This window comes from Schistocerca nitens, chromosome 3, assembly GCF_023898315.1.
Source record: "Schistocerca nitens isolate TAMUIC-IGC-003100 chromosome 3, iqSchNite1.1, whole genome shotgun sequence".
NCBI lineage: Eukaryota > Metazoa > Arthropoda > Insecta > Orthoptera > Acrididae > Schistocerca > Schistocerca nitens.
This window is the reverse complement of record NC_064616.1, coordinates 169,584,525-169,612,251: the sequence shown is the minus strand read 5'-3', so window position 1 is coordinate 169,612,251 and position 27,727 is coordinate 169,584,525. Positions and strand designations below refer to the sequence as shown.

At 44.1% G+C, this 27,727-nt stretch overlaps 1 protein-coding gene across 1 annotated transcript in view; it reads right to left on the bottom strand.

The window, feature by feature from the left end:
- LOC126248110 (dystrophin, isoforms A/C/F/G/H-like) overlaps positions 1-27,727 on the bottom strand; it is a 1,130,095-nt gene that overhangs the window by 1,097,079 nt on the left and 5,289 nt on the right. Inside the window, exons 2-3 of the mRNA XM_049948788.1 lie at positions 12,747-12,839; positions 10,863-10,952 (exon numbers count right to left, since the gene is read on the bottom strand). Of these exons, the coding sequence (XP_049804745.1) occupies positions 10,863-10,952; positions 12,747-12,839 (183 nt within the window). The remainder of the gene's footprint in view (positions 1-10,862; positions 10,953-12,746; positions 12,840-27,727) is intronic.

Genomic DNA, 27,727 nt, shown 5'->3' with positions numbered 1-27,727 from the left:
GATAACCTCCATTGAAGCAACATTAACCGATCTAACAACTGCGCCAGACACTTGTCTTATATAGGCGTTGCCGACCACAGCGACATATACTGTCTGATTACGTATCTCTGTATTTGAATACGCATGCCGATACCTGTTCAACGTTCAATCTGAAACGCAATGGGGAATTTCTCGCATATACATAAGATTGCCAGAGACGAAAGAATCGATAGGCGACAAAAAATATTTGAGACCGAACGAAGAACGAAATCTTGATTTCTTTTTTTTTTTTGCAGTCAACGTTTACCCATTCAGTCACGGGACATTCACTACACTAGGCATGTAAATCACTCTCAGCAAAATCCGACTGATCGGTGCTCGCAGCCATGCACAGCCTGTACACTATTTTGAGTCACAGCTGTTATCACCGTCAGGACCGATATTTCACCGTGCCAGCGAATGATACAATTACTGTGGCAATATTTGTGTTCATTATTATATAAAATACTACTTCATTAAGACTTCCGGAGCCGGCCACTGTGACCGAGCGGTTCGAGGTGCTTCAGTCCGAAACTGGGCGACCGCTACAGTCGCAGGTTCGAATCCTGCCTCGGGCATGGATGTGTGTGATGATGTCGTTAGGTTAGTTAGTGATATTGTCAGCGTTGTGGGTTGGGGAACGTCCTCCAAAAGACTGATTATTGGAAGCGTTGGATCAAGGAAGGGATGTCAGGGAAGCCGAACTAAAATTTTGGGCTAAATCAACTAAAGGTGACTACCATGGTCAGATGAATTCAGGAAATATTGAAAGGTAGTTTTCAAGCATGGTGCTTCTGAAACTTCCTCCGAAGTAGGTAATTGTGATGGACAACGCTCCATACCATAACAGACAGGATGAGAAACCATCCACACGGTATGACACCAAAGTGAGGATGTTGGAATGGCTTCGAAAGAGGCGTGTCGCCTGTAATGAGAGCATGAGAAAGCAGGTTCTGTTCGCTTTAATACAAGAGCATAGACCTGGTAAAAAACCATATTTTATTGACGAAATGGCGAAAGAGGAAGGCCACATGGTTGTACGCTTGCCTCCCTACAATTGTGGTTTGAGTGAAGTAGAACTGGCGTGGGCGAAATTAAAACGGTTGTTTAGGAGACGCAAAAGGGGACATTTCGAAAGTTAACCTTTTTGCGACAGCAAGTGAATCCCTTTTGTCTGTAACTGCCGATGACTGGGAAGGGTACTGCAGGAAGGTCCAACAACTAGAAGAAGAATATTTGAGGCGTGATGGTGAAGTTGAACTAGCAATAGACGATATCATTATTAACACTGCCGAAACGGACAGTAGCGACGAACATGAAGCACACACAGTAGAGGAGTACAATGAAAGTGATTCTGAGTGATGTATTTGAGAGTACAATATAGCGTAACAATTGTCAATAAATTTTCCAAATTTATTCCTTCTCTTTTTATTGCCACAATGTAAGTTTTTCTACTAGTTCTGTACACTTCCAAATTGTCCAAGAGAATTGATACGAAATTAGTAGCAATAGGCAGAATCATTCAATATGAAACTTTCGATTTCACTTCATAACGGCCAACCGTCGAAATTGCAATATTGGGTTTTACACATAAATAATTCCACGTATCCTGCAATCTTTTATTATGCCGCTGTGCGCTTTTGCGCTAGTATATGCGCAACATTAACAGTTGCTGCTGCGGTTAATAGATGGCATTGTGTATACCGCTTGGAGCACAACTTTTATGTGGACGCCAGAGTGTTGCCAGTACTGCGTAACGTTAGCGCGACTTATTACCCCGCCAATACGCTGTGTGCCGGTGGGCGGAACTTACCTCCTCTATGCCCTGCACCCCTCCTACCCCCCCCCCCCCCCCCAACCCCCTAAGAATTAGCTCCTCTTTGTGAAAAAGCAGTACATCTGTGAAATCAAGTTAAGAACAGTGAGAAAGGCACACACAAGCATAGTAATGCACGTAGGCAGAAAGATCTCATTCTGGCATGAATACATACAACTTGGATAGCGAATCAGCAGTCAGTAAAAGGGAGCAAGTGCCAACGAAACAGCGACTCCAATAACCGGAAGCCAAAGGACGTGGCTGGAGTGCAGTTTCGGCTCTTGCCGTGGGCACACTTCCGCGTTACTTTATTGAATGGATATAGACAGGTGCGGCAAACAGCCGAAGTGACAGCAGCCAGAGGCACGAGCTTAAAGCGGACAGACAAGGGGGCGTTGCGGAAGTGTTGGGCCATTGCTCCTGTGGCGCCGCGACTTAGCAGTCGGTGGAGCGCTTCCGGAGGTGTGTGAGGACAGACTCTCAGAACACACCGCACAACCTCCTACGTCGTTAAGGCTTTGCACTGAACTGTTAGCCACGTTTTCTGTTAGCTTGTTACTATAACTATGCCGGCCTCATAAGTCGTGCTTGCTAATCCGGACTTCTCTCATCCCACGTATCGGAGCATCGTGCCCTTCCATAGCCAAGAATGTGTATTTCAGCGTGCGTGTACACATCGTCCGTGAACGTTGCTGGATTGTCTTATGGCGGCAGCTGCCGTTGTATCACAAGTAACACAATCTAAAATACCTCACAAAACTGTCAAACTCATATTATTCTGATATTGTTGGAAGGAGGAAGGAAGATTGGGTTTAACGTCCCGTCGACATCGTGGTAATTAGAGACGGAGCGCAAGCTCGGATTGTGTCAGCGATGAGGAAGGAAATCGGCCGTGCCCTTTCAAATGGTTCAAATGGCTCTGAGCACTATGGGACTTAACATCTATGGTCATCAGTCCCCTAGAACTTAGAACTACTTAAACCTAACTAACCTAAGGACATCACACAACACCCAGTCATCACGAGGCAGAGAAAATCCCTGACCCCGCCGGGAATCGAACCCGGGAACCCGGGCGCGGGAAGCGAGAAGCGAGAACGCTACCGCACGACCACGAGCTGCGGACGGCCGTGCCCTTTCAAAGGAACCATCCCAGCATTTGTCTGGAGCGATTTAGGGAAGCCGGACGTTGTGGCCGAGTGGTTCTAGGCGCTTCAGTCTGGAACTGCGCGACCGCTACGGTCGCAGGTTCGAATCCTGCCTCGGGCATGGATGTGTGTGATGTCCTTAGGTTAGTTAGGTTTAAGTAGTTCTAAGTTCTAGGGGACTTATGACCACAGCAGGTGAGTCCCATAGTGCTCAGAGCCATTTGAACCAATTTGAACCTGCGACCGTAGCAGTCGCGCGGTTCCGGGCTGAAGCGCCTAGAACCATTCGGCCATTTTGTGTACAAAATGTGTTTTTGTGTAGCTGTACTGACCTGTGGACATAGGTAAAAATTTTGTGAAGCTTAGGTATGGCGATCCGTTTCCTCAAATGTCGTGTTCCTTGACTTGAGGAAGGCATTCGACACTGTCCCGCACTGTCGGTTAGTGAAAAAAATACGAGCTTACTGAGTATCGAAACAGATTTGTGGCTGTATTCAAGGCTTGCTTGCAGAATTCGTCGCTCTTAATGGAAGAAAACGACAGATGAAAAGTAATTTCGGAGTTATCCAAGGAAGTGTGATAGGACCGTTACTGTTTACAATGTATATGAATGATCTAATAGATTGTGTCGGAATCTGTAAGACTGTTCGCAGATGATGCGGTTGTCTCTAAGAAAGTAACACCACCAGAAGACAGAATCGATTTGCAGAATGGCCTGCAGAGGATTGATGAATGGTGCAGCGACTGGCAGCTCACCCTGAAAGTAAATAAGTGTAGCATGTTGCACATAAATAGGAACAGAATCCACTACTGTGCAACTACACTATTGATGACAAACTGCTGGAAACAGCATCCGTAAAATATCTAGGAACGATCGTAAGTGGAAACAAAACAAATAGTAGGAAAAAGCAGATGCCAGACAGATTCATACGAAGAATCTTAAGGAAATGTAACACATCTACGAGGGAACTGCCTTATAAGGCAGTTGTTCAACCGATTCTTGAGTGCGAGAGGGTACCCAAAAAACCGAAATTATTTTTTAAAAGCTATAAATTTTTAAACTGTTTACAAAATAACCTTATCTCCTTCAAAGTATTCTCCATTACAACTAATACATTTGTCCCACCGGTGATTCCACTGCTCGAACCATTATCTGTAGTCATCTTCAGACATGCCTGACAGTTCAAAAAATGGTTCAAATGGCTCTGAGCACTATGGGACTCAACTGCTAAGGTCATTAGTCCCCTAGAACTAGTTAAACCTAACTAACCTAAGGACATCACAAACATCCATGCCCGAGGCAGGATTCGAACCTGCGACCGTAGCGGTCTTGCGGTTCCAGACTGCAGCGCCTTTAACCGCACGGTCACTTCGGCCGGCCCTGACAGTTCCTACTTCGTTTTTTTCTCGACTTCTTCAGTGTTGTCAAATTGGTGTCCTTTAATGCCCCTTTTCATGTGTAGGGAAAAAAAAAAAGCGCACGGAACCAGGTCAGGCGAGTAAGATGCGTGGGCAGTGGAACCGTGCCATTTTTAGCCAAAAACTGTCTAACAGAGATGACTGTGTGTGCAGGTGCGTTTCCATGGTGGAAGAACCAGTCTTCTGTCAGCTACAAATCGGGTCTTTTTTGACGAACACTACTGCCAATCTTCTTAAAACTCCCAAATAAAAGGTTTGATTGTCGGTCTGACCTGGGGTAACAATCTCTGAATGAACTATGCCATCAGCATCAAAAAAGCAAATCAGCATCGTTCTGATGTTTGAGTTGACTTGAAGACTTTTTTTGGGCGGCGTGACGACGACGTCTTTCATTGGCTTGACTGTTGCTTTGTTTCTAGGTCGTAACCATGACTCATCACCAGTAATGACCTTCGACAGAAAATCTGGATCAGTTTCAAGCTGTTGTTTCATAGCACAACATGCTTTTGACTGTCAGTTAGAACCCGAGAAACAAACTTGGTAGCAAACCTTTTAAAATTCGCTGAACCGAACTCCGACATAACCCACTAATCTCTGACAGTTGATGAATTGTCTGCTGGCGATCTGTGAGCACAAACTCTCGAGTTTGTTCAATATTTTCGCCGATTCGGGCAGTCCATGGACGTCCAGAACGAGGTTTGTCGTCAATCGACATTTCACCATTTTTAAATCGAGCAAACCACTCATATACGTGAGCTTTTCCCATAGTGTCATCTTGGTAGGCTGTTTTTAATATTAAAACAGTTTCAGCAGCATTTTTACTGAAAACCCTCGTATTGTTCACCAATATGGGACCATTACCATGGACAGATAGAAGAGCTGGAGAAGATACAAGGGCGAGTGGCGCGTTTCGTCACAGGATCGTTTAGTCTTACAGAGATGCTCTACGAACTCCAGCAGCAGACCCCACAAGAGCGGCGCTGCGCATCACGGAGAGCTGTACTATTGAATTTTCGATAGAGTTCTTTCCGAGAAGAGTCGGACAACATACAGGTATTACTTCTTCCCACATACATTTCGGGAAATGACCACGACGAGAAAATTCGAAAAAATTCAAATGGCTCTGAGCACTATGGGACTTAACATATGAGGTCATCAGTCCCCCAGAACTTAGAACTACTTAAACCTAACTAACCTAAGGACATCACACACATCCATGCCCAAGGCAGGATTCGAACCTGCGACCGTAGCGGTCGCGCGGTTCCAGACTAAACCGCCTAGAACAGCTTTTTTCCGTATTGTTCGTTTTCGTTTGGTCTGGGAGGACGTCACATGACTTTCGTTCCGGTTGATCGTTGATTCCTTTACTCAGTTTTTTTATTACAGAGGACAAGCGGCCCTCTGACCGAACACGCCGAGCTACCGTGGCGGCGACTCGGTCACACAATGGCCGGCGAGAAAATTCGAGAAATTAGAGCTAATACAGAGGCTTACCGACAACCATCCTTCCCATGCGCCATCCGCGAGTGGATAAGGGGCAGGGCGATCAATTAGTGATACCAAACGACCCTCTTCCACACATCGTCGGTAGGTTGCGGTGAATTGATATAAACTTAGAATGTCAGCCGCGTCAAAAACATCGATCATTTTCTTCTGTGTAGGCACTACAACCTCAATAAATTTGAAGAACAACATTGTTCCACCAGGCTGTATTTCAAATTGCTTTATTGTCCACACATATTTTCTTCCGTCAGTACCTCATCTCCTATCCTCCACACTTCAGAGAAGTTCTCCTGCGGAACTTGTGGGGCTAGCACTCCTGGAAGAAAGGATATAGGGCAGTCGCGCATGTCTAGCTCAGTTAGTAGATCGCTTGACAGGGAAAAGCAAAGGTCCCGAGCTCAAGTCTCGATCCGTCACGCAGTTTTAATCAGCCAAGAAGTTTCACAGTGTATATGTAAAGCAGGTGTGTGACTTCACTGCGATACATGTATCAATGTACTGGTGAATGTGCTACCACGATTCTTTATTATACATTTATTGATTTCATCGCCTCACGAATATACTACTACTACTACTACTACTACTACTACTACTACTGCTATTCGTTTCCGAATAGATATAATACATCGTAAGGATACATGTGTTTGGTGGAAGATGAGGAAGAGAAAAAGAAAAGAAAATGAATATTCCTATGCAGTATGAGCTAAGGTGCAGGCTGCAGCCTTAACCGATTGTGCTTAGGCCGCCGCTAAGCAACTGGCGTTCTCGTATTGTATCCAATAAGCATGTAAAAATTTGAATCTCTATTTCTCGAAAACGCTTGAAAAGCGTATCGTACTGTAACAACATGCGTTAAATCTACTATTTACTTCAACTGTGCCAAAGATCAACCAAACTGATGACTCGTTGGGGGTATGCTTCCCTTTTAAGTCCGATGCACAGTTTTAGCTTCTTTAGTCTTAAAGCTTCATTCTGACATTTGCTTAAACTGTAAGCTGTACTGAATTTACTGCACAGTATCATAACGTACAATGGGTACAAAACAGTGATTCAAGCGAAATTATTCATCCCTGTGCGTCGGTAAGAGGAGATTGGCGTACGCAACAGCTGGTGCAGGGAGAATAGGGTGCTGCACGGCAGACGCAGCGTCGCCCCAGCATTAAAGACTGGGACCGGTTCTGTCCCCAGCAACTGTCAAGTCTGATTGAGTGCACCGCCCCCGCCATGTTAAGGCCGAAAAAAGAGAGAGACGCGCTTGTGCGCTGCCTCTTCGTACTCTACGAGCCTTGTGCAGAAAACTAGTTAAACTGCTTTGGCGATGTCCAAGTGCTCAGATCTTTTATTGCGCTACTGCAAAACCTGGCTATCGTGATCGATTCTATTCATCTCCCACTCTGTCCCTCCTCGCAAGACAATAGCAGCACGTAGGCAGCGGAAATACCTGAAAGGTCGGGTTGGGAGGCGCTAGCCGCCCTGGGAGCCGAACTCGCAGGGACTTAACCCATCACATCACAAGATGGCAGACTTCTATGTACAAAAGCAGTCCTACGAGACGACACTCACTGGCACTCTTACGATCTATTTTAATTCTGTGGTATCATCAATTGCGCACTCGGTAAGACTGTGGTTCAAGTCCCCATTGACCCATTCAGATTTAGATTTTCTGCGTTTTCCCTGGTTGACTTCACGTGAATGCCAGAGTGGTTATTTTGACACCATATCTACATATACACTACTGGCCATTAAAATTGCTACACCAAGAAGAAATGCAGATGTTAAACGGGTATTCATTGGACAAATATATTATACTAGAACTGACATGTGATTACATTTTCACGCAATTTGGGAGCATAGATCCTGAGAAATCAGTACCCAGAACAACCACCTCTGGCCGTAATAACGGCCTTGATACGCCTGGGCATTGAGTCAAACAGAGCTTGGATGGCGTGTACAGGTACAGCTGCCCATGCAGCTTCAACGCGATACCACAGTTCATCAAGAGTAGTGACTGGCGTATTGTGACGAGCCAGTTGGTCGGCCACCATTGACCGGACGTTTTCAATTGGTGAGAGATCTGCAGAATCTGCTGGCCAGGGCAGCAGTCGAACATTTTCTGTACCCAGAAATGTCCATACAGGACCTGCAACACGCGGTCGTGCATTATCCTGCAGAAATGTAGGGTTTCGCAGGGACCGAATGAAGGGTAGAGCCACGGGTCATAACACATCTGAAATGTAACATCCACTGTTCAGAGTGCCGTCAATGCGAACAAGAGGTGACCGAGACGTGTAACCAATGGCATCCCATACCATCACGCCGGGTGATACGCCAGTCCGGCGATGACGAATACACGCTTCCAACGTGTGTTCATCGCGATGTCGCCAAACACGGATGCGACCATCATGATGCTGTAAACAGATCCTGGATTCATCCGAAAAAATGACGTTTTGCCATTCGTGCACCCAGGTTCGTCGTTGAGTACACCATCGCAGGCGCTCCTGTCTGTGATGCAGCGTCAAGGGTAACCGCAGCCATGGCCCCCGAGCTGATAGGCCATGCTGCTGCAAACGTCGTCGAACTGTTCGTGCAGATGGTTGTTGTCTTGCAAACGTCCCCATCTGTTGACACAGGGATCGAGACGTGGCTGCACGATCCGTTACAGCCATGCGAATAAGATGCCTGTCATCTCGACTGCTAGTGATACGAGGCCGTTGGGATCCATCACGGCGTTCCGTATTACCCTTCTGAACCCACCGATTCCATATTCTGCTAACAGTCATTGGATCTCGACCAACGCGAGCAGCAATGTCGCGATACGATAAACCGCAATCGCTATAGGCTACAATCGGACCTTTATCAAAGTCGGAAACGTGATGGTACGCATTTCTCCTCCTTACACGAGGCATCACAACAACGTTTCACCAGGCAATGCCGGTCAACTGCTGTTAGTGTGTGAGTAATCGGTTGGAAACTTTCCTCATGTCAGCACGTTGTAGGTGTCGCCACCGGCGCCAACCTTGTGTGAATGCTCTGGAAAGCTAATCGTTTGCATATCACATCATCTTGTTCCTGTCGGTTAAATTTCGCGTCTGTAGCACGTCATCTTCGTGGTGTAGCAATTTTAATGGCCAGTAGTGTATGTACATTCTCCGCAAGCCGCCGTACAAGGCGTGGCGGAGGATACCCTGTGCCACTGCCAGTGTTCCACTCACGAATAGAGAGAGGGAAAAATGAATACCTATATGCCTCCGTATGAGCCCTAATGTCTCCTATCTTATCGTCGTGGTCCTAGAGCGAAATGTAAATATATGTTGACGGTAGTAGGATCGTTCTGCAGTCAGCTTCAAATGCCTAAATTTTCTGAATAATATTCCTCGAAAAGAACCTCGTCTTTCCTCCAGGGATTCCCATTTGAGTTCCCGAACATCTCCTTAACACTTGCGTTTTGTTCGAACCTACAGGTAACAAATCTAGAAGCTCGCCCCTCAATTGCTTCGATGTCTTCCTTTAGTCTGACCTGGTGCAGATCCAAAACACTCGAGCAGAACTCAAGAATAGGACGCACTAGCGTCCTTCATGCTGTCCCTTTACAGATGATCCACACTTTCCCAAAATTCTCTCAATAAACTGAAGACTTCCCTACCACAGTCCTCACATGCTCGTTCTATTTCATATCTCTTTGCAACGTTACTCCCAGATATTTGAACAACGTGACTGTGTCTAGCAGGACATTACTGATGCTTTATCCGAACATCGTGGGGCTGTTTTTCCTATTCATACGCATTAACTCACATTTTTCCAGATTTAGAACTAACTGTCATTCATTACACCAACTAGAAATTTTGTCTAAATCATCTTATATCGCCTACATTCACTCAACTTCGACACCCATCCGCACACCACAGTATCATCAGTAAACAACCGCAGATTGCTACCCACCTTGTGCGCCAGATCTTTTGTTTTACAGAAAATAAGAGCCGTGGGGCACTCCTTACGATACCCTTGTCTCTGAAAACATACTGGGTTCTATTATTTAAGAAGTCTTCAAGCCACTCACATATCTGTCAACTTATTCCATTCGTTAACAGCCTGCAATGAGGCACCGCGTCAAATGCTTTCCGAAAATCTGGAGATATGGAATCTGCCAGTTGTCCATCATCCATAGTTCACAGAATATCGTGTAAGAAAAGGACAAGCTGAGTTTCGCATAAGCGATGCTTTCTAAAACCGTGCTGATTCGTGGACATGAGTTCCTCAGTCTTAAGAAAATTTATTACATTCGAACTGAGAATATGTTCAAGGATTGTGCATCAAACCGGTGTTAGGTATATTGGTCTGTAACATTATGCGTTTGTTTCCCCCATCTCAGCTTGAAAGAGAGAGAGAGAGAGAGAGAGAGAGAGAGAGAGAGAGAGAGAGAGAGAGAGATGCTATTAATGTGGTAGGTGTGAAGAGGGATGACATAGCTACCGAAATAAACCATCTAAGGAAATAAAAGTAACAGAGGCGGAGCTGACAAAGACGTATGGACGCATACCTTTCATTACGTGGCAGTGCTATCCGCGACATAAACACTTGACACATTTTAAAATGACTCGTAACTGAGACGAAACCACTTCTGTGAGTAAATCATCATAGCTGGCCACTGAGATGACAGTTTGTTTAAAAAAAGTGATTGAAATTTTAGCAATGTAGTAGACGAATATATTCTCTCTCGTTACTCAAAGTTGAACTTCAACTCAATGATTCTTGTTAATATGAATTGGAGGTTCACGTGCTCTATTCGTATCAATGTGAAAGCACTGTGCCCGTTCTCTGGGATTTAACACTCAGAACTTAAAACTTCGGTGTGGCAAGTGATGAATTTATTAACAAAAATTCATAGCCTGTCACCTGAGATTAAGAAAACTGTTACAGTGGAAGTAATTGTGAAAAGGAGGGTAAAGTAATGCGAAGCTTACTTTCGTGTTTTGTCGGCACCAGGCGAGTAGCGTCTTCTCCAGGTTAGTCTGCTGCAGATCGGACATGAGATCCTTCAGATGGTAGTGGACCTGTAACAGAACCACAAAACTGACTTGTTTCAGTACACACAGACACCCTCGAATTGAAAAAAAAAAGAGTAGTTAGACATGCCAAACTGCTTCTGTTCTTATTGGAATAACTTTTATTTCGTTGGTTCCTGCCCGTATAGTTCACGCCATTGTTTGTACTGTATATAATTAGCACGTGTTCACGTAACATACGTCAAGGACACAATAACTTTTCTGTGAGCACTGAAGTTAAAATCGCACATCCTATGAAACAAACGTAACTAAAAGTAGAGTCATTTTCCTATTAACACAGGAACATATGACACGTTATAAAGAAGGTTGGAAGCGTTGTTAAACTCATAAATCACTGAATAAATACTAGCAGGGCAAAAGATAAGAAGAATTCTCTAAGAGGAAATGCTCCAAATGTTCCCATACCTGAGTTCCCGTTGCAACTTAACATTCTACGTCATAGAAGGATAAGCAAAACAAATATAATGGGAGCAGCTTAGGTAGTCTGGAACTTGGACCTTGAGTCAGCGGAAACGTATCTGTCAACACCTGTAGTTGTCAGTTACATAGCTAACACTTAACAAATATGAAATAATCTAAAAAATGCTCACGATGACAGAAGGAACAGACACCACAGATATATAAATTACAGCGAGGACGGCCAGTGAAGATGCACACCAGGCTCGGTGAAATGCCGCGAGTAAATAGGTTAATGGGCAAGGCGCACTACACTAATAGTGGGCGGATACGTTAACAATTTGGTTCTGAAGTCCGTGTAGCTGTCCGGGTGGCGCAGAGGTCAGCACATCTGCCAAGTAAGCAGGAGATCCTGGTTCGAATCCCGATCCGGATACATTTTCAACTTTCCCCACTGATTTAGACGCGTGCTCACTCACAGCAAATGTCTGTAATTCCTCTCTGTCTTATGACAGTATTTGATGTTTTTGTGATTTCTGTTGCACCTGAGAGGCTAATTTACTAAGTTCTCAACACCATCTGTGAAAACAGTAACAGACTATGTGGCAAGCACATTTTTATTTTTATTTTTGGACTGTCTCAAAAATATTGGAGGTGTGCGATGCCATGTGTTAGTGTAAGTCACTATACATGCTTAACAAATGGTGTTACAGTCACGTTTAAATAGAGAAAAAAGGCCTTCCGTGGAAAACAAAAAATTCTCAGTTTTAGAAAAGCTTCCGTGATTTTTTGGACATTTTAGTTTTCTTAAAGAGTGATCTTATATCTGAATTTATAATTTCTTGTTAGCAACTAAATTGAGACTACTAATTATTAACACTCCATTAAGCCAACATGAAACTAAGGTGCTAAAAACAACTGTAAAAAGTTAATTTACAAATTAAAGAACTATTCTGTCTCCGATATCTATATTAATATATGTTTAATGTAATTAACCAGCTCTACAAATGTTCTATGGCTAAGAAAATAAAAATGTTAGAACTGTTGCAACGAAACTTAAAATTTCTCGATAAAATATTGTACATAAGTCAGTCAGACTTCTCAAACAACAAATTTAAACAAAAAGAGCTTCTTGTTCCAAAGCTAATAAACTTTTCAAGTGAGAATCACTGTTTTGGTATTTCGAAAATATCGATATTTTACCTCTGATATACCCTCAGCGTCAATAACACGTAAAAAATCTGTCGAAAAGCTAATACAAAAACACTTCGAAAATGTTCCCATTGTATTCTTCAGTAGCTGTAGAAAACACACACACACACACACACACACACACACACACACACACACACACACACACAATCTTAAAGTTCTACACTTATTTACCTGCCAATGAAGAATTATGCTCCATACTAGGCCGAGGGTCAACTTCGGGTTGCCATCCACAATGTCATTGTTGCTAATATTGACGAGTTTCACCTGAAAAATAAATATGAAAAATTATCTCCGTAGTTGTGAATACTGTATCCCTACTATTAAGGAGGAACTAATAAGATATCCAGCAACAGGACTAACGAGAGAGAAGAAACGAGATTTTTATTTTAATGTCCGGCCAGTCTCTGAGAAGAGAGCAAGCTCGAAATGGGCAAGACCTGAGGAGGAACGCAGTGGTGGCCTAATTGGAGGAACCATCTCAGAATTCGCTTCACGTGATTCACGTTACGGAAAACCTTAATCTGAATCTGTGGACGGGGATTGGAATCTCGTTGTTCCGTAACTACGTCACCTCACCCGGCCACGGCGTATAGCGGTATCTGTATTAAGTTATGAAGCTTCAGTTGAATACACATCTCCAGCTTGAAATTTACATCCCGAACAACGAGACTACATACAATTTACTAAATAGGAATTAGGAACAAGGCCCGTCGCATGCTTCAAAAAATTTTAAAGTGCATTTGACGGATGGAGTAAACAGTGAAAATAAATATGTGGTCACCTCTTTTAATTTCGAATAAAATAATGTTTGTAATTAAAATAATGATGTACATACACGATCTATTGATTCTTAGTACATCTTACTATCACATTTCATTATTTCAGAAATGGTAAGTTTCTTTAACGCAACAAATTGTAATAAAATGATGAAAGTAGGAAGTTTGTACCGTTTTAATGCCGTAAAACAGAAGCCTATGGCGACTTTTAGGCCTTCGACCCAACACAGCTAACCCGTTTCTTGAGAAATTCACAATATTACTCTATCGAGAGTGGACCCTTCCGCCCCCCTCTCCCCACACCCCAGCGAACCATGTATCTCGCCGAGAAGGGGTAGACTGCCTTCCTTTACGATACAGCTGCCCGTACCATATGTTCAACCGCATTGGAGGGGTATCTGCGGAGAGGAAAGGAAAACTAGTGGTTTCTGAAGAGGGGTAACAGCCTTTTCAGTAGCTGTAGGGGCAAGAGTCTAAATGACTGATTTCGCCCTGTAATACTAACCAAAAGTGCCCTGGCTATGTTGGTACTGCGATCGGATGAAAACAAGGGCAAACTGCAACCGATACTTTTCGCGAGGACTTGCAGTTCTTCTGGTACGGTTAATGACAATGCCGTTCTCTTGGGCAACATATTCCGGAGATAAAATAGTCCCCCACTCGGTTCTCCGTGCGGGGATCTGGCAGAAGGATTTTGTCGTCAGGAGAAACAAGACTGTCATTCTATTAGTTGGAGCGTGGGACGTTGGATCCCTTAACCGGGTAGGGCGGCTAGAGAATTTAAAAAGAGATATGGATAGGTTAAAGGTAGATGTAGTTGGACCTAGTAAAGTGTGATGGCAGGGAGAACAGGACTTCTGATCAGGTGAAAACGGGGCTATGAATAAGAAATACAAGTAATGCAGGCGTAGGTCCAATGATGAATGGCAAAACAGAAATGCGGGATAGCTACTATAAGTATTGTGAATGCATTAAACCGGGCGGTTATAGTAAAATTTTCCCTATTTAACACGTTATAACACGGAAAGTAATTACCGTACGAGTAAAAAACTTGATAGCACTAATGTCAAGGACATGGGGAAATGAAATAATGCAGAATCATTTCGATTGAAACACTTTTAATGTACTGCTACGGTACATTATACTACAACAGGGGCTCAACATGGTGCCCATCAGAACGAAGCATGTCCGTAGGTATGCTGGCTACCTCTCTTGATATGTTGCGCTTCAGATCAGCACATGTGTGAGTGTTCCCCTGGTAAAACCTGTCCTTAAGGTAGCCCCACAACCAGAAATCACAGGGAGTGAGATCAGGTGATCGTGCCGACCAAGCATTTGGAAACGATCGCTTGATAATTCGACCGTTTTCAAATGTATTTCGGAGAAGCAGGTGAACTTCACGAGCGATGTGCGGTGGAGCCCCATCTAGATTGAAACTTGTTGAGTTCAATGCGTCTCTCTCCCTTAGGGCGGGTATGACATGCTGGCGAAACATATAGCAGTAACGCTGGCCAGTCACACTGCACGTCTTTGGTCCTCGAGCGCCAACCTGTTCAAAAAAGAATGGGCCAATGATGAACGTAGCCGTGAAGCCACACCACACGGTGACACGTTCACCATACAGAGGAAATCCATGCACAGTGACTGGAGGTGAGGATCCCCATACTCGGCAGTTCTGTATATTCACCTCACCCATCAGAGAAAAATGTGCTTCGTCTGTCCATTGGATGGTTCAGGGCCAGCCCTCGTCAACTTCAATCCTTGCGAGAAAGCGGAGGGCGAAGTCAAATCGTCGATGTGCGTCCTGTTGTGCAAGCTGCTGTACGATTTAGATCTTGTACGGATACCATTTGAGAGTGGTTCGAAGCACCTTCCGTACAGTGGACCACGGGATGTTCAACCGTCGTGACATTACGTGCGTACTGTCTGACTATCGGGAACTGCACGCAGCGTTGTCTGACATAGCAACAGCGATTTCATCAACCACCTCTGTGCAACCGGTCATCGGCCTCTTCCCCAGTTCTCAAGTTGATTCGAACTTCATCATGCTCCGCCCAGCAGGTGGAGAAAGAGGACGCTTCCGTAATCCTTTCAGTGAGCTATATTCTCAGAGTGCAGCTGCAGCATTACAGCTGTTTTGATAATAGTGCTTTACCAATAATACCCTGCTCGTTTTGTTCGAACTCATGTTGACACGACAACAAGTGCATTGCGGCTGGTGAGGTGTTTGATACTATGAATCACGATGACTGATCAAGGCACCTGGTGGCCATAGTTGGAATTGGACGGTGGCGCTACAACGCATGGAAATCATGCACCCAAACTCTGGACATTAATGCTACCAAGTTTGGTACTCGTACGGGAATTAGTTTACGTGTTATAACGTGTTAAATAGGGAAAGTTTAATTATCACCACCCAGTAGTTGCCAAGACACACATTAAGCCAACATCATCTACAATAGTACAAGTTTATATGCTAAGACACTCCGCAGAGGACGAAGGTATTGAAAGAATATATGATCAGATGAAAGGAACTCTACACCTCCCGCCGCCTTGGACCCCCTCACCCCCTGGTTGCTCCTCTCCTCTCCGATCCCCGCCCCCTGCCACGTCTTCACTGTTGTATCCCCCCTACCCTCCATCTCTACACCCCCTCCCGGATGGTGCCCTCTCTCCCTCCATTTATCCCTCCTATCAACTCTAATCCTCACTCCCCTCCTTTCCTCCGTCCTTTCCCTGGGCTCCCTCTTCCTCCCCCCTTCCATCCTGTGTTTTCTACCCGCCTACCCTCTCCCTATCTCCTTTCTCCCCCCCCCCCCACGCCCAAGTCCTTTTGTACTCCCCTCCTCTGCCTTCCCCACTCCCTGGCACGTCTGCTCAGCACCCCCCACCCCTCTTATGGATCCTCATCTTCCATTGGCTCCTTTCCCCCCTCCCCCTTCACTTTTCCTCTCCTTCCCCCCTTTTCTTCCCGTCATCTGACCAGTTTCCCCCCGCCTGCTCTCGGGTGTGGTATCTCATATTTGTGCCAACTTTTTAGTGCAGTGTTTAAGTGAGTGTTCAGTGTTGTGCGTCTTTCCACAGTGTTGCGAACAGAAATCATGCTGTCGCTGGGTGTGCATTTTATATCTCTTGCGAACAGAACCCAGACTGTCGCCGTGTTTTTTAATTGTCTGTCTATCATTTTTCTGCTTCCTGTGTATTTTATTAGCATCATCGACCCTGTGTTTTATGTTTTAAGCTGCAGAATTTTCTGCCATTTTACCTTTAAGTCACCGATTTTATCGCCAACTGTTATTATTTTTTATTATCTTCATCTTTTTAAAACAAATTCTGTAAGCTGAAGAGCGGCGTAATAAGCTGCTGCCAGCCCGCCCCCTTTAGGGGGAATCGAAACTCAATAAAGGAAAAAAAAGATGAAAGGAATTATTCGGGTAGCTAAGGGAACAAAAATTTAATTTGTGGCAAGGGACCGAAATTCCAGTTTAGGGAAGGGAAGAGAAGGAAAAAAAATAGGAAAACCTGGATTGTGGAAAGGTAAGGATTTGGGGGACGGAGGAAGGCGTTGACTGGTAGAATTTTACAAAGAGCACAATTTAATAATTGCAGAAACTAGGTTGAAAAATCATATAAAAAGCTTGTGTACGTGGAACAGACATGGACACACTGGAAAATTTGAGACTTATTATACAAGGTTTCAGAAGACGAGTGCCTGAAACCTACAAGATATACAGAAAATAGACTCATCTAAGTGAATAGGGCATCTCTCCTAAGCTTAACTCTAGTTACAGGTGCTCAATATGGGCATCGTTTGTGACACTGCACGTGTCCATACGCGTGTGCAGTTCAGTGCAGTCAGTGACACGAACTGGCCGGGAGCAGTGACGGCGGCCCGCTTTTCAAATCTGTTGATTAGATTGCCTGTCTGGAAGCGTGAACTAATTCGATGCTACAGTACGTAGAGGACGGTTTGTCTGCATGCTCTGACACGCCCTTCCCCTGTTGGACTCATGCTCGTCGCGTATTACGAATCGAAACTTGTGAATCTGCTCTATCCACTAATACGCACAATTTTTCTGTAGGCCTTGCAGTTTTCGTACAGAAATACTGTATACTGGAAAGAAACAAATTTCGAAACCAGATTTTGAACTGCAAAACGTCTTTTAGAGTAAATGTAGGCTCTGACCATAATTTATTGGTTGTGAACTGCAAATTAAAACTAAACAAGCTGCAGAAAAGTAGGAAATTAAGGAAATCAGACCTGGATAAACTGAAAGAACTACTGATTTGAAGAGTTTCAAAGGGAGCATCAGCACCAACAATTGACTGAAATGGGAGAAGGAATACAGCAGATAATGCATGGATTGTTGTTTTGAAAAATAAAATCGTGGGATCAAACAGGCAAACAACAAAGTCCAGCAGAAATCGTTCTATAACACAAGAGATACTAAATTTAATCGATGAAAGAAGCAAAACTGTAGAAGCATGTACGACTAGGAAAAATATAGATGCCACATACAACAGACCTTTCGAAAAGAGGAAAGCAGCTGTACGAACATCTAAACCTCACAGGGCAAGCCAGTATTAAGCTAAGAAGGTTGGTTGGTTGGTTGGTTGGTTTGTGGGGGTTGAAGGAACCAGACTACAAAGGCCATAGGTCCCTAAGAAGAGAAGGCTGAAAGGCGAAAGGAATGTATAGAGGGGCTATACAAGGGAAACGAACTGCAAGACAATATAGCAGAAAGGGATGAGGAAACAGATAAAAATGCCGTGGGAGGTATGACACTGGGAGAAGAATTTGACAGAGTACAAAGATCTAAATCGAAACAAGGCCCCTGAAGCAGACGAAATTCCCTCGCAATTATTGAGATCTATGAGACAGCCAGCCATGAAAGAACTATTCCACTTGGTGTGCGGAATGTATAAGACAGGCTTCGAAAATAATGTATGATAGTAATTTCATTCCTAGAACAGGCACGTGCTGACAGGCGCGAATGTTAGCGAGCTATCAGTTTAATAAGTAATCGTTGAAAAATACGGGTAGACGCCGATCTCGGAGATGAGTTTTGCTGTTTTACAAACAAAACAGCCGAAGTAGAGAGAATATAAAATGCTGACTGGCAATATTAACAAAAGCAGTTCTGAAAAAGAGAAATTTGCTAACACAGAATACAAATTTTAGAAAGTCTTTTCTGGAGGCGACTGACTGGAGTGCATCCTTCTATGGAAATGAAACGTGGACAGTTCAGACAGAGTGAACAGAACTCTTTGAAATGTGGCACTACAGACGAATATTGTAGATTACTTGGGTACATCGAATAACTAATAAGGATATAAAGAACCGAACTGAGGATAAAATAAATTCTGGCACAATCTAACTAGAAGAAAGAATCCGTTGACAAGAGAAAGCCTGAGGCGTTAAGGCATCGTCAATTTGGTAATGGAGGGAAGTGTGCTGGATGAAAACAGGAGAGGGAAGACACGGCTTGAATAGAACAAACATGTTCAAGCAGATGTAGGCGAGGCGTGCATAGGACAGGCTAGCGTAAAGAGCGGCATCCAAAGAGTGTGCGGACTGAAGGGCACAGCAATGATGAGTGTGCAGCGTGACAGGTGGCGCACTATGTATGACAACACACAGCGACTGCAACTCGGCATGTGATTAGAAATGAATTTAACGCTATATCCTTGTCACCGTCTCCAGGAGTCCCGGACAACATTTTCGTAACGTCACTGGCTATCCAAAAGCATTGAACATACAAGCCAATAACAAAACTTAAGATATAAAAAAGAAAGTTTGAGCATTCCAATGTTCAGTGACACGAATAAAAATGTGCCTGAGAGATTTGTGCATTATTTAATCGGTCGCAGACCTCACGAAGTGGAAAAAAATTAATTAATGATAGGTGATTTTTCCATTTCTTTCTATGCGGATAGTTTGGTCTCATCATTTATAGACTTCGATGCCAAGAAACAGTCTTCTAATGTGACTGTACTCGGAAAGAGGATGGTTCAAATGGCTCTGAGCACTATGGGACTTAACATCTATGGTCATCAGTCCCCTAGAACTTAGAACTACTTAAACCTAACTAACATAAGGACATCACACAACACCCAGTCATCACGAGGCAGAGAAAATCCCTGACCCCGCCGGGAATCGAACCCGGGAACCCGGGCGAGGGAAGCGAGAACGCTACCGCACGACCACGAGCTGCGGACCTCGGAAAGAGGACACGATTAATACACGGAGATGTAAGACAGACGCGTAGGTGTGATAATGCCGTGACTTTTTTAATTCGTTGTCCTCACTCAATCACTAGTCATGTTTGTTGGGCGCTCAAGTTTAAATTACAGGTTTCACACACGAAAAAAAAAACGGTTACTTCCTTTGGTAACTGTTCATTAGGGTAATTCAATCAATTTTCCATAACTTTGGCGGAGCTAAGATGAGAAAACGAGAGAAAGAATAATGAAGTAGAAAAAGGAGGAAAGGAGGACGAAATATAAAGAAACTGTGAAGAAGTAGAGAAAAATGATGCATATAGTCAACGTCATAAGCAATCCGCTAGGAGTTTGAGGGTGGTGCGTAGTTCTGTATCCCAACTTTGTTTCTATTCTCAAAAGACTCATTTCGATTCTTCCAGAGGTATACGTTTTTCTGAAGAACAAACTGAATGCAAACAGATTGTCTTCTACGTCGCTACAACGTTTAGTAAGAATGTAATGTGTGGAAAAGTACAGGTCACTGTTTCCGCAGGCGAAATACAGTCGTTACGAATAAGTACTCGTTGTTTCCACGGTCACTACGCGATTCTACTCAGTCAGTAACGTGCCGCTGTAAATAATCACTTCCACTGTTCTATACGAGTGCGCCAACAGAATCTAGTGACTCTTGATAGTCTCCTCGGGTTTGCTTCCGGATCCTAAAATCAAGAATTATTGTGCCGGGAAAGCCTACGAAGACACGCAGTCTCTCTCTTTAATGTCTTATTCTTCACATTTAACTTCCCAATAGTGTAGCAGGTATCAACGTCAGAATGTGGTACGCAATTCAGATATGCTTCAGTGGATATAGTAGCAGGAATGGCATACGGAAAGAACATCATGGTTTAACGTACTGTCGATAAAAATATTTTTAGAAATTTAGCACTAACTCGTACTCGACAAGGATGGTGTGGGAAACTGGCTGCTCTTTTTTACAGGGTGACAATTATTGAACTATATGAAAAAACGTAAATTAGTTACAAACTACGGCGTGCACACATTTTATTCAACATGTAAACGTCACTACAGATATTCGGATTTAGGTTGTGACATGTTCGATATACCTGTCACTCTTCGCGATGTTGTGGCGCAGACGAATAGCGGAATTCTGCATGACTCGCTGAAGTGTCGGCTGTCGATGACCTCCTGAATGGCTGTTTTCAGCTAAGCAATAACTTTGGGATTATTGCTGTACACCTTGTCTTTATTATAGCCCCACAAAAAGGAGTCGCATGTGTTGAGATCCGGAGAATATGGCGGCCAATCTAAACCGATGCCAGTGTCCTCTGTGTACCCCAGAGCCAGAATGCGATTCCCAAAGTGCTCCTCCAGAACATCAAACACTCTCCTGCTTCGATGGGGTCGAGCTCCGTCTTGCATGAACCACATCTTGTCGAAATCAGGGTCACTTTGGATAATGGGGATGAAGTCATTATCTAAAACCTTCACTTATTGTTCGGTAGTCACCGTGCGGTGAAGGAATATCGCACCGCTTGCTCCGTGACTCGAGATCGCGTACCTCAGTTACCCGTTGAGGGCGAAAAGACTTCTCGATCGCGAAATGCGGATTCTCCGTCCCTCAGATGTGCCAGTTTTGCTTATTGACGAACCCATCCAAATGAAGGTGGGCTTCGTTGCTAAACCAAACCATATTCACATCAAAGTCCTGTTCGTCAATTCTGTGGAAATTAGCGTTGGAGAAAAACAACTTCTGTTCCATGGCCCTGGGGCTTAATGGCTGATAGATTTGAATTTTGTATGGAATAGATGCAGGTCTTCAACAATAATTTATCGCAGTGTCTCCCGGTTGATTCCCACCAGTTGTGCTGCCCTTCTGATCGATTTCGTGGGCGTGGTTTTAAACACAGCGCGTGTCTTCTCGGTATTTTCAGGAGTTTTCACCCTTTTAGTGCAACCGACATTGCCAACACTGTCATCACGAACGCTGCCGGTTCTCTCAAACCTGCGAATCAAATTCTTGATTGTAAGCACAATTGGGCTGATTGTCTTCAGCTTGAACTCGGTCGCAAACTTCGTTTGAGGCGCAGTTGTGCTGTCATTGCTCTCATAGCAAGCTTTCACAAGCGCTACACGCTCAGACATATTCACGTGCAAATGGCCGACAACAGCGCATACTGATACCCATCACGTCCCGCGGCCAACTGTGCTGTTTGAACGAACTAACGCAAACCGTTGAGAAGTTATGACGATTTTATTTCATATAGTTCAATAATTGTACCTTGTATAAAGGTATGGGACCAATAACCTCGCTGTTTGGTGTCCTCAGCCAAATCAACCAACCAACCATTTATGAAGGCATCTCGATATGCACCTTAAGTGATTTGGGGAGCTACAGAAAACCTAACTGGATGGCTCGCCAGGGATCTGAACACGCCCGTAACTCCCCCCCCCCCCCCCTCCAAAATGACCGAGTCCAGTGCCTTAGTCACCGCGCCACCTCGCTCGGTTCGTAATCACTGCTACAAACGGAGGAAGGCTTGGTGTCCCATCTTCCCTCGCGACTGTGGTTTTTTCTGTCTTGTGACATTTCATGGCACTTAATTTTTTCTATTTTCTTCCACGCGTTTTTCCATTTCTGACCGTAAGATCAGTACGGTATGTGCTTATACTATCTCATCCATGAAACCAAATTTCTCTTGGCAAGTTGTCTGCTCTTGCCTCTGCCAGTTTTCCGTTACTCATACCTTCATGAGCTAACGCAGAAATTTTAAGTTTTCTTCGGCTGTAAGAAACTAACATATTTCGTATGTGTCTCAGTAAATACAGTGTGTTAAAAAAAAAGTGTCCAATATTTTGAGAGGCGGTAGTACTCACCAAACCAAGAAAGAAAGCCCAGAAAACGTGGATCTAAAATACATACCTTAAGAGATATGACCACTTGTTACTTTTAGATACCGTGAAATACATCTATTCTATTGAACAAGTGTTCATAGCTCTTAAGGTATGCGCATTAGAGCCCATGTGTCCTGGACTTACTTTCCTGTTTTGATGAGTACTACCACCTCTCAAAATATTGGACGCTGTTTTTTTAATACCCTGTATACCTTCCAACATCTAGCAGATTTTCTGAGTTAGATGGCGCAGTGTTGAAAGGCACTGGATTCGTATCTAGGAATGTGGAAGTTCAAACCCATTACATGACGTATAGTTTGGATGATTTCCTTGCATCCCTTCAGGCGAATGCTGGGCTAGTCCATACCGTAAGTGGTGCAGGTGAGTTCTTCCCTATGCCTTGTGGTAATGAGCCTGTGGCCAGACAATGACGTCGTCTGCGGCGGCACGAAGTTAAACACCAGTCCCCCACAAACAGCCTTTTACGTAGTCATTCGGCATTTCTCCGCCTGATGCATGCAATGTATCTAGAAGTCCGTAATAATCAGAAAATTGTTTTTATCGTTATAGCCAATCGCGTAGAACAACCATTTGATTTTAACCAGGAAAAGAAACGAATTTGTTCTATAAGTAGATATAGCACCGAGGACCATTTGCATTTCAAGAGCAAAATTTTGAAACGAAGTCACAAGTATGAATTATCACTTGTTGGAGGATCACGGACACTGAGAAAGCTTGTGCCACAGTTTTAACAAAATCTGCACTAACAGCCCTCGAGAAACTTTTAAAACTAAGGAGAAATATCTGATAATAGAACACATCTGATGCAGCTAAGTTTTGTTGGGACACTATACTGTCTGCGTCTACTGCAAATAAACTTGAAAAACGAACGGAAGAACTTCATACGGTAAGTCTGAAAGTCTTGAAAATCAATTACAATAAGAGTAAGATAACATACAACCAACATATCAAAAAGAAATAATAATGACGTGACAGAACTAGAGTTTTCCTTTTTTCTTTTTTTTATTGTGGAGTAATGAAGACAATCCCCATATGGACAGAAACAGAAACAGACAGAAAAGAATAAAGTGCTTTTAGTATACTAAAAAGACTTTTCAAAATTAAAAATATGTTCCCACGTGTCTGAAAACGAAAGTTTACAATTAGCCTGCTATACCAGTATTCACTTTGACAATGACAAACTTTCAGGGTGAATACAGTACAAATATAGAATTTCTCTGTTAACAATGGACTGGTGCATGATAAGAAATTCAACAACAATAATAATAATAATAATGTGTGTCAAAGTTGACTTTCCCAGCGTCTACTACTGATGAAAAGCTCTCGAGTGGCAGTGTTAAAATACCACGAAGTTTCCAAGAGTGTCATACGCTTCATCTTCTGGGAAATATGCAACATTGGTCTGATAACCGTCGCTCGCTTCGCCAACAGCTTGACTACACTAGCTGCACTCTTCTCCTGCACTAGAAACATCCGAATCGCAGTTACTTCTGGGAACGACACAGCCCGGTAGCCGTTCGTAAAGTGGAAATGTTGCAACACTCGCTATATAGAGACTGAATACAACTGCATGTCCGTGTTCGTGCTAGTCGTACAGAATCTAAGAAGGAAGTAAAACATGTATTATGGCTAAAACAGTAACATTACAGTAGGGTTGTTTGTGACCTTCTGTACCAGAAAAGCCAATGTCTATCTATCTATCTATCTATATCCGAATCCCACTCCAGCTACTGCCGGGTCTGGGTGCTTACGAGTCCTCTCCATTTGGATCGGTCCTCCCACCACTTTTCTTCCTCCACTTGCTGCCATGTCACACCTCTCCTTTCAACAGATATTCTCACTCCCATTTTCCACCGTGTTCTTGGGCGCCCTCTAGGTCTTTTCCCATCCATCTTTAGTTCTTCCATAATTTTGGGGAGTCTCTGCCCATGCATCCTCTTAACATGCCCATACCATCTTAATCTCTTTTTTTCAATTTCTTCTGTCATACTTTCTTGTTTGAGGTCCTTTCTAATCTCTACATTCCTTACTCTGTCCATTCTTGTTTTTCCCTTAACTGCTCTGAGAAATTTCATTTCCCTACTTGCAGTCTGCTCCAGTCCCTTTCTGTCATTGTCCATGTTTCTCCACCATAGGTGACAATAGGGATGTAATAATTCTTATACACAAGGAGTTTTGCTCTTTCTGAAACTTCATTATTCCAAATCAGATGTTTTATTGTTTGGTAGAAATTGCCTCCCTTCTGTAACCTCCTATTAATTTCGTTAGTTATTCTTCCATCCCTAGATATTTCACTCCCTAAATAAGTGAAACTTTCTACCACTTTGAGGGGTTCTCCATTCAAGGTAATATTTCCGTTGATTCCTTTCTCTCTTCCAAATACCATTACTTCACTCTTATCTTTATTTATTTTTAATCCATACCTTTTCATTATTTCCTTCCACGCATCAAGCTGTAACTGTACATCTACCTCTTTATCACCCCATATTACCATATCATCTGCAAAAATCATCTTTTTGTCTTTTTCTTTTACTATATCTTTAACTGCCCTATTCATACCCTCCATCACAACATTAAAAAGCGCGGAAGATACACTCCTGGAAATTGAAATAAGAACACCGTGAATTCATTGTCCCAGGAAGGGGAAACTTTATTGACACATTCCTGGGGTCAGATACATCACATGATCACACTGACAGAACCACAGGCACATAGACACAGGCAACAGAGCATGCACAATGTCGGCACTAGTACAGTGTATATCCACCTTTCGCAGCAATGCAGGCTGCTATTCTCCCATGGAGACGATCGTAGAGATGCTGGATGTAGTCCTGTGGAACGGCTTGCCATGCCATTTCCACCTGGCGCCTCAGTTGGACCAGCGTTCGTGCTGGACGTGCAGACCGCGTGAGACGACGCTTCATCCAGTCCCAAACATGCTCAATGGGGGACAGATCCGGAGATCTTGCTGGCCAGGGTAGTTGACTTACACCTTATAGAGCACGTTGGGTGGCACGGGATACATGCGGACGTGCATTGTCCTGTTGGAACAGCAAGTTCCCTTGCCGGTCTAGGAATGGTAGAACGATGGGTTCGATGATGGTTTGGATGTACCGTGCACTATTCAGTGTCCCCTCGACGATCACCAGTGGTGTACGGCCAGTGTAGGAGATCGCTCCCCACACCATGATGCCGGGTGTTGGCCCTGTGTGCCTCGGTCGTATGCAGTCCTGATTGTGGCGCTAACCTGCACGGCGCCAAACACGCATACGACCATCATTGGCACCAAGGCAGAAGCGACTCTCATCGCTGAAGACGACACGTCTCCATTCGTCCCTCCATTCACGCCTGTCGCGACACCACTGGAGGCGGGCTGCACCTTTGTTGGGGGCGTGAGCGGAAGACGGCCTAACGGTGTGCGGGACCGTAGCCCAGCTTCATGGAGACGGTTGCGAATGGTCCTCGCCGATACCCCAGGAGCAACAGTGTCCCTAATTTGCTGGCAAGTGGCGGTGCGGTCCCCTACGGCACTGCGTACGATCCTACGGTCTTGGCGTGCATCCGTGCGTCGCTGCGGTCCGGTCCCAGGTCGACGGGCACGTGCACCCTCCGCCGACCACTGGCGACAACATCGATGTACTGTGGAGACCTCACGCCCCACGTGTTGAGCAATTCGGCGGTACGTCCACCCGGCCTCCCGCATGCCCACTATACGCCCTCGCTCAAAGTCCGTCAACTGCACATACGGTTCACGTCCACGCTGTCGCGGCATGCTAGCAGTGTTAAAGACTGCGATGGAGCTCCGTGTGCCACGGCAAACTGGCTGACACTGACGGCGGCGGTGCACAAATGCTGCGCAGCTAGCGCCATTCGACGGCCAACACCGCGGTTCCTGGTGTGTCCGCTGTGCCGTGCGTGTGATCATTGCTTGTACAGCCCTCTCGCAGTGTCCGGAGCAAGTATGGTGGGTCTGACACACCGGTGTCAATGTGTTCTTTTTTCCATTTCCAGGAGTGTAGAATACTTCCTTGCTTAAGTCCTTGTATTATTTCGAAGTATTCAGAGTTCCCCAATTGTGTTCTAATTCTACAATTGTGGCCTCTGTACATTGTCTTTATAACATTAATGTATCCATCTTCTATATCTATCTTCTTCAGTTCTTCCCAGAGTCTTTCCCTGTCAACTGAGTCATATGCCTTTTCTATGTCTATAAAAACCATTATCACCCTTTTGTTATACTCCCAACTTTTTTCCACCAGTTGACGGATAGAAAATATCAGGTCGATCGTGCTCCTTCCTATCCTAAACCCATGCTGTTCTTCACTCAGCTCCTTTTCTATCTTTTCACTTATTCGATTTAGTAAAATTCTTTCAAAAATCTTGGCTGTATGACTCATGAGGGTTATTCCTCTGTAGTTTTTACAAAGTCTTTTATTGCCTTTCTTGAAGATGGGAACAATGTCTCCTGTTCTCCAGTCGTCAGGTATTTTACTATTTCTCCACACGCTTCAAAAATGGTTCAAATGGCTCTGAGCACTATGGGACTCAACTGCTGAGGTCATAAGTCCCCTAGAACTTAGAACTACTTAAACCTAACTAACCTAAGGACATCACACACATCCATGCCCGAAGCAGAATTCGAACCTGCGACCGTAGCGGTCACGCGGTTCCAGACTGTAGCGCCCAGAACCGCACGGCCACTACGGCCGACTTCCACACGCTTGATAGTACTCTATATAGCCACTGCATTACCACTGGACCTGCTGCTCTTATCATGTCCACTGATACTTCATCAGGTCCTGGGGCTTTCCCCCCATTCATCTTCTTCACAGCTTTTTCCATTTCTTCCCGTGTAATTGCTCCTAATTCTGCTTCCCAGCTTCTCTCAATTTTTCCATTATTTGTTGTTTCCTCATGTACCTGCTCCTCAGCGTTTAACAGCTTCTTAAAATGTTCTTTCCAGAGATCGTTTATATTCCCTGGATCTTCAATAATGGTACCGTCCTCTGTTTCCATCTTTACTGGTACTTCAGAAGCCTTTCTTTTATTTTTCATCATTTTATAGAACATTTTCTTATTGCTCTTCACATCTTCTTCAAGTTTTTTTTAAACTCTTCCCATGGCTTTTTCTTTGCTGTTTCCACTATTTGTTTGCACTTCTTCTTTTCCTCTATATATCTTTTATGGTCTTCGTCGTTTTTAGTTTTCCACCATTTTCTCCATGCTCCATTTTTTTCT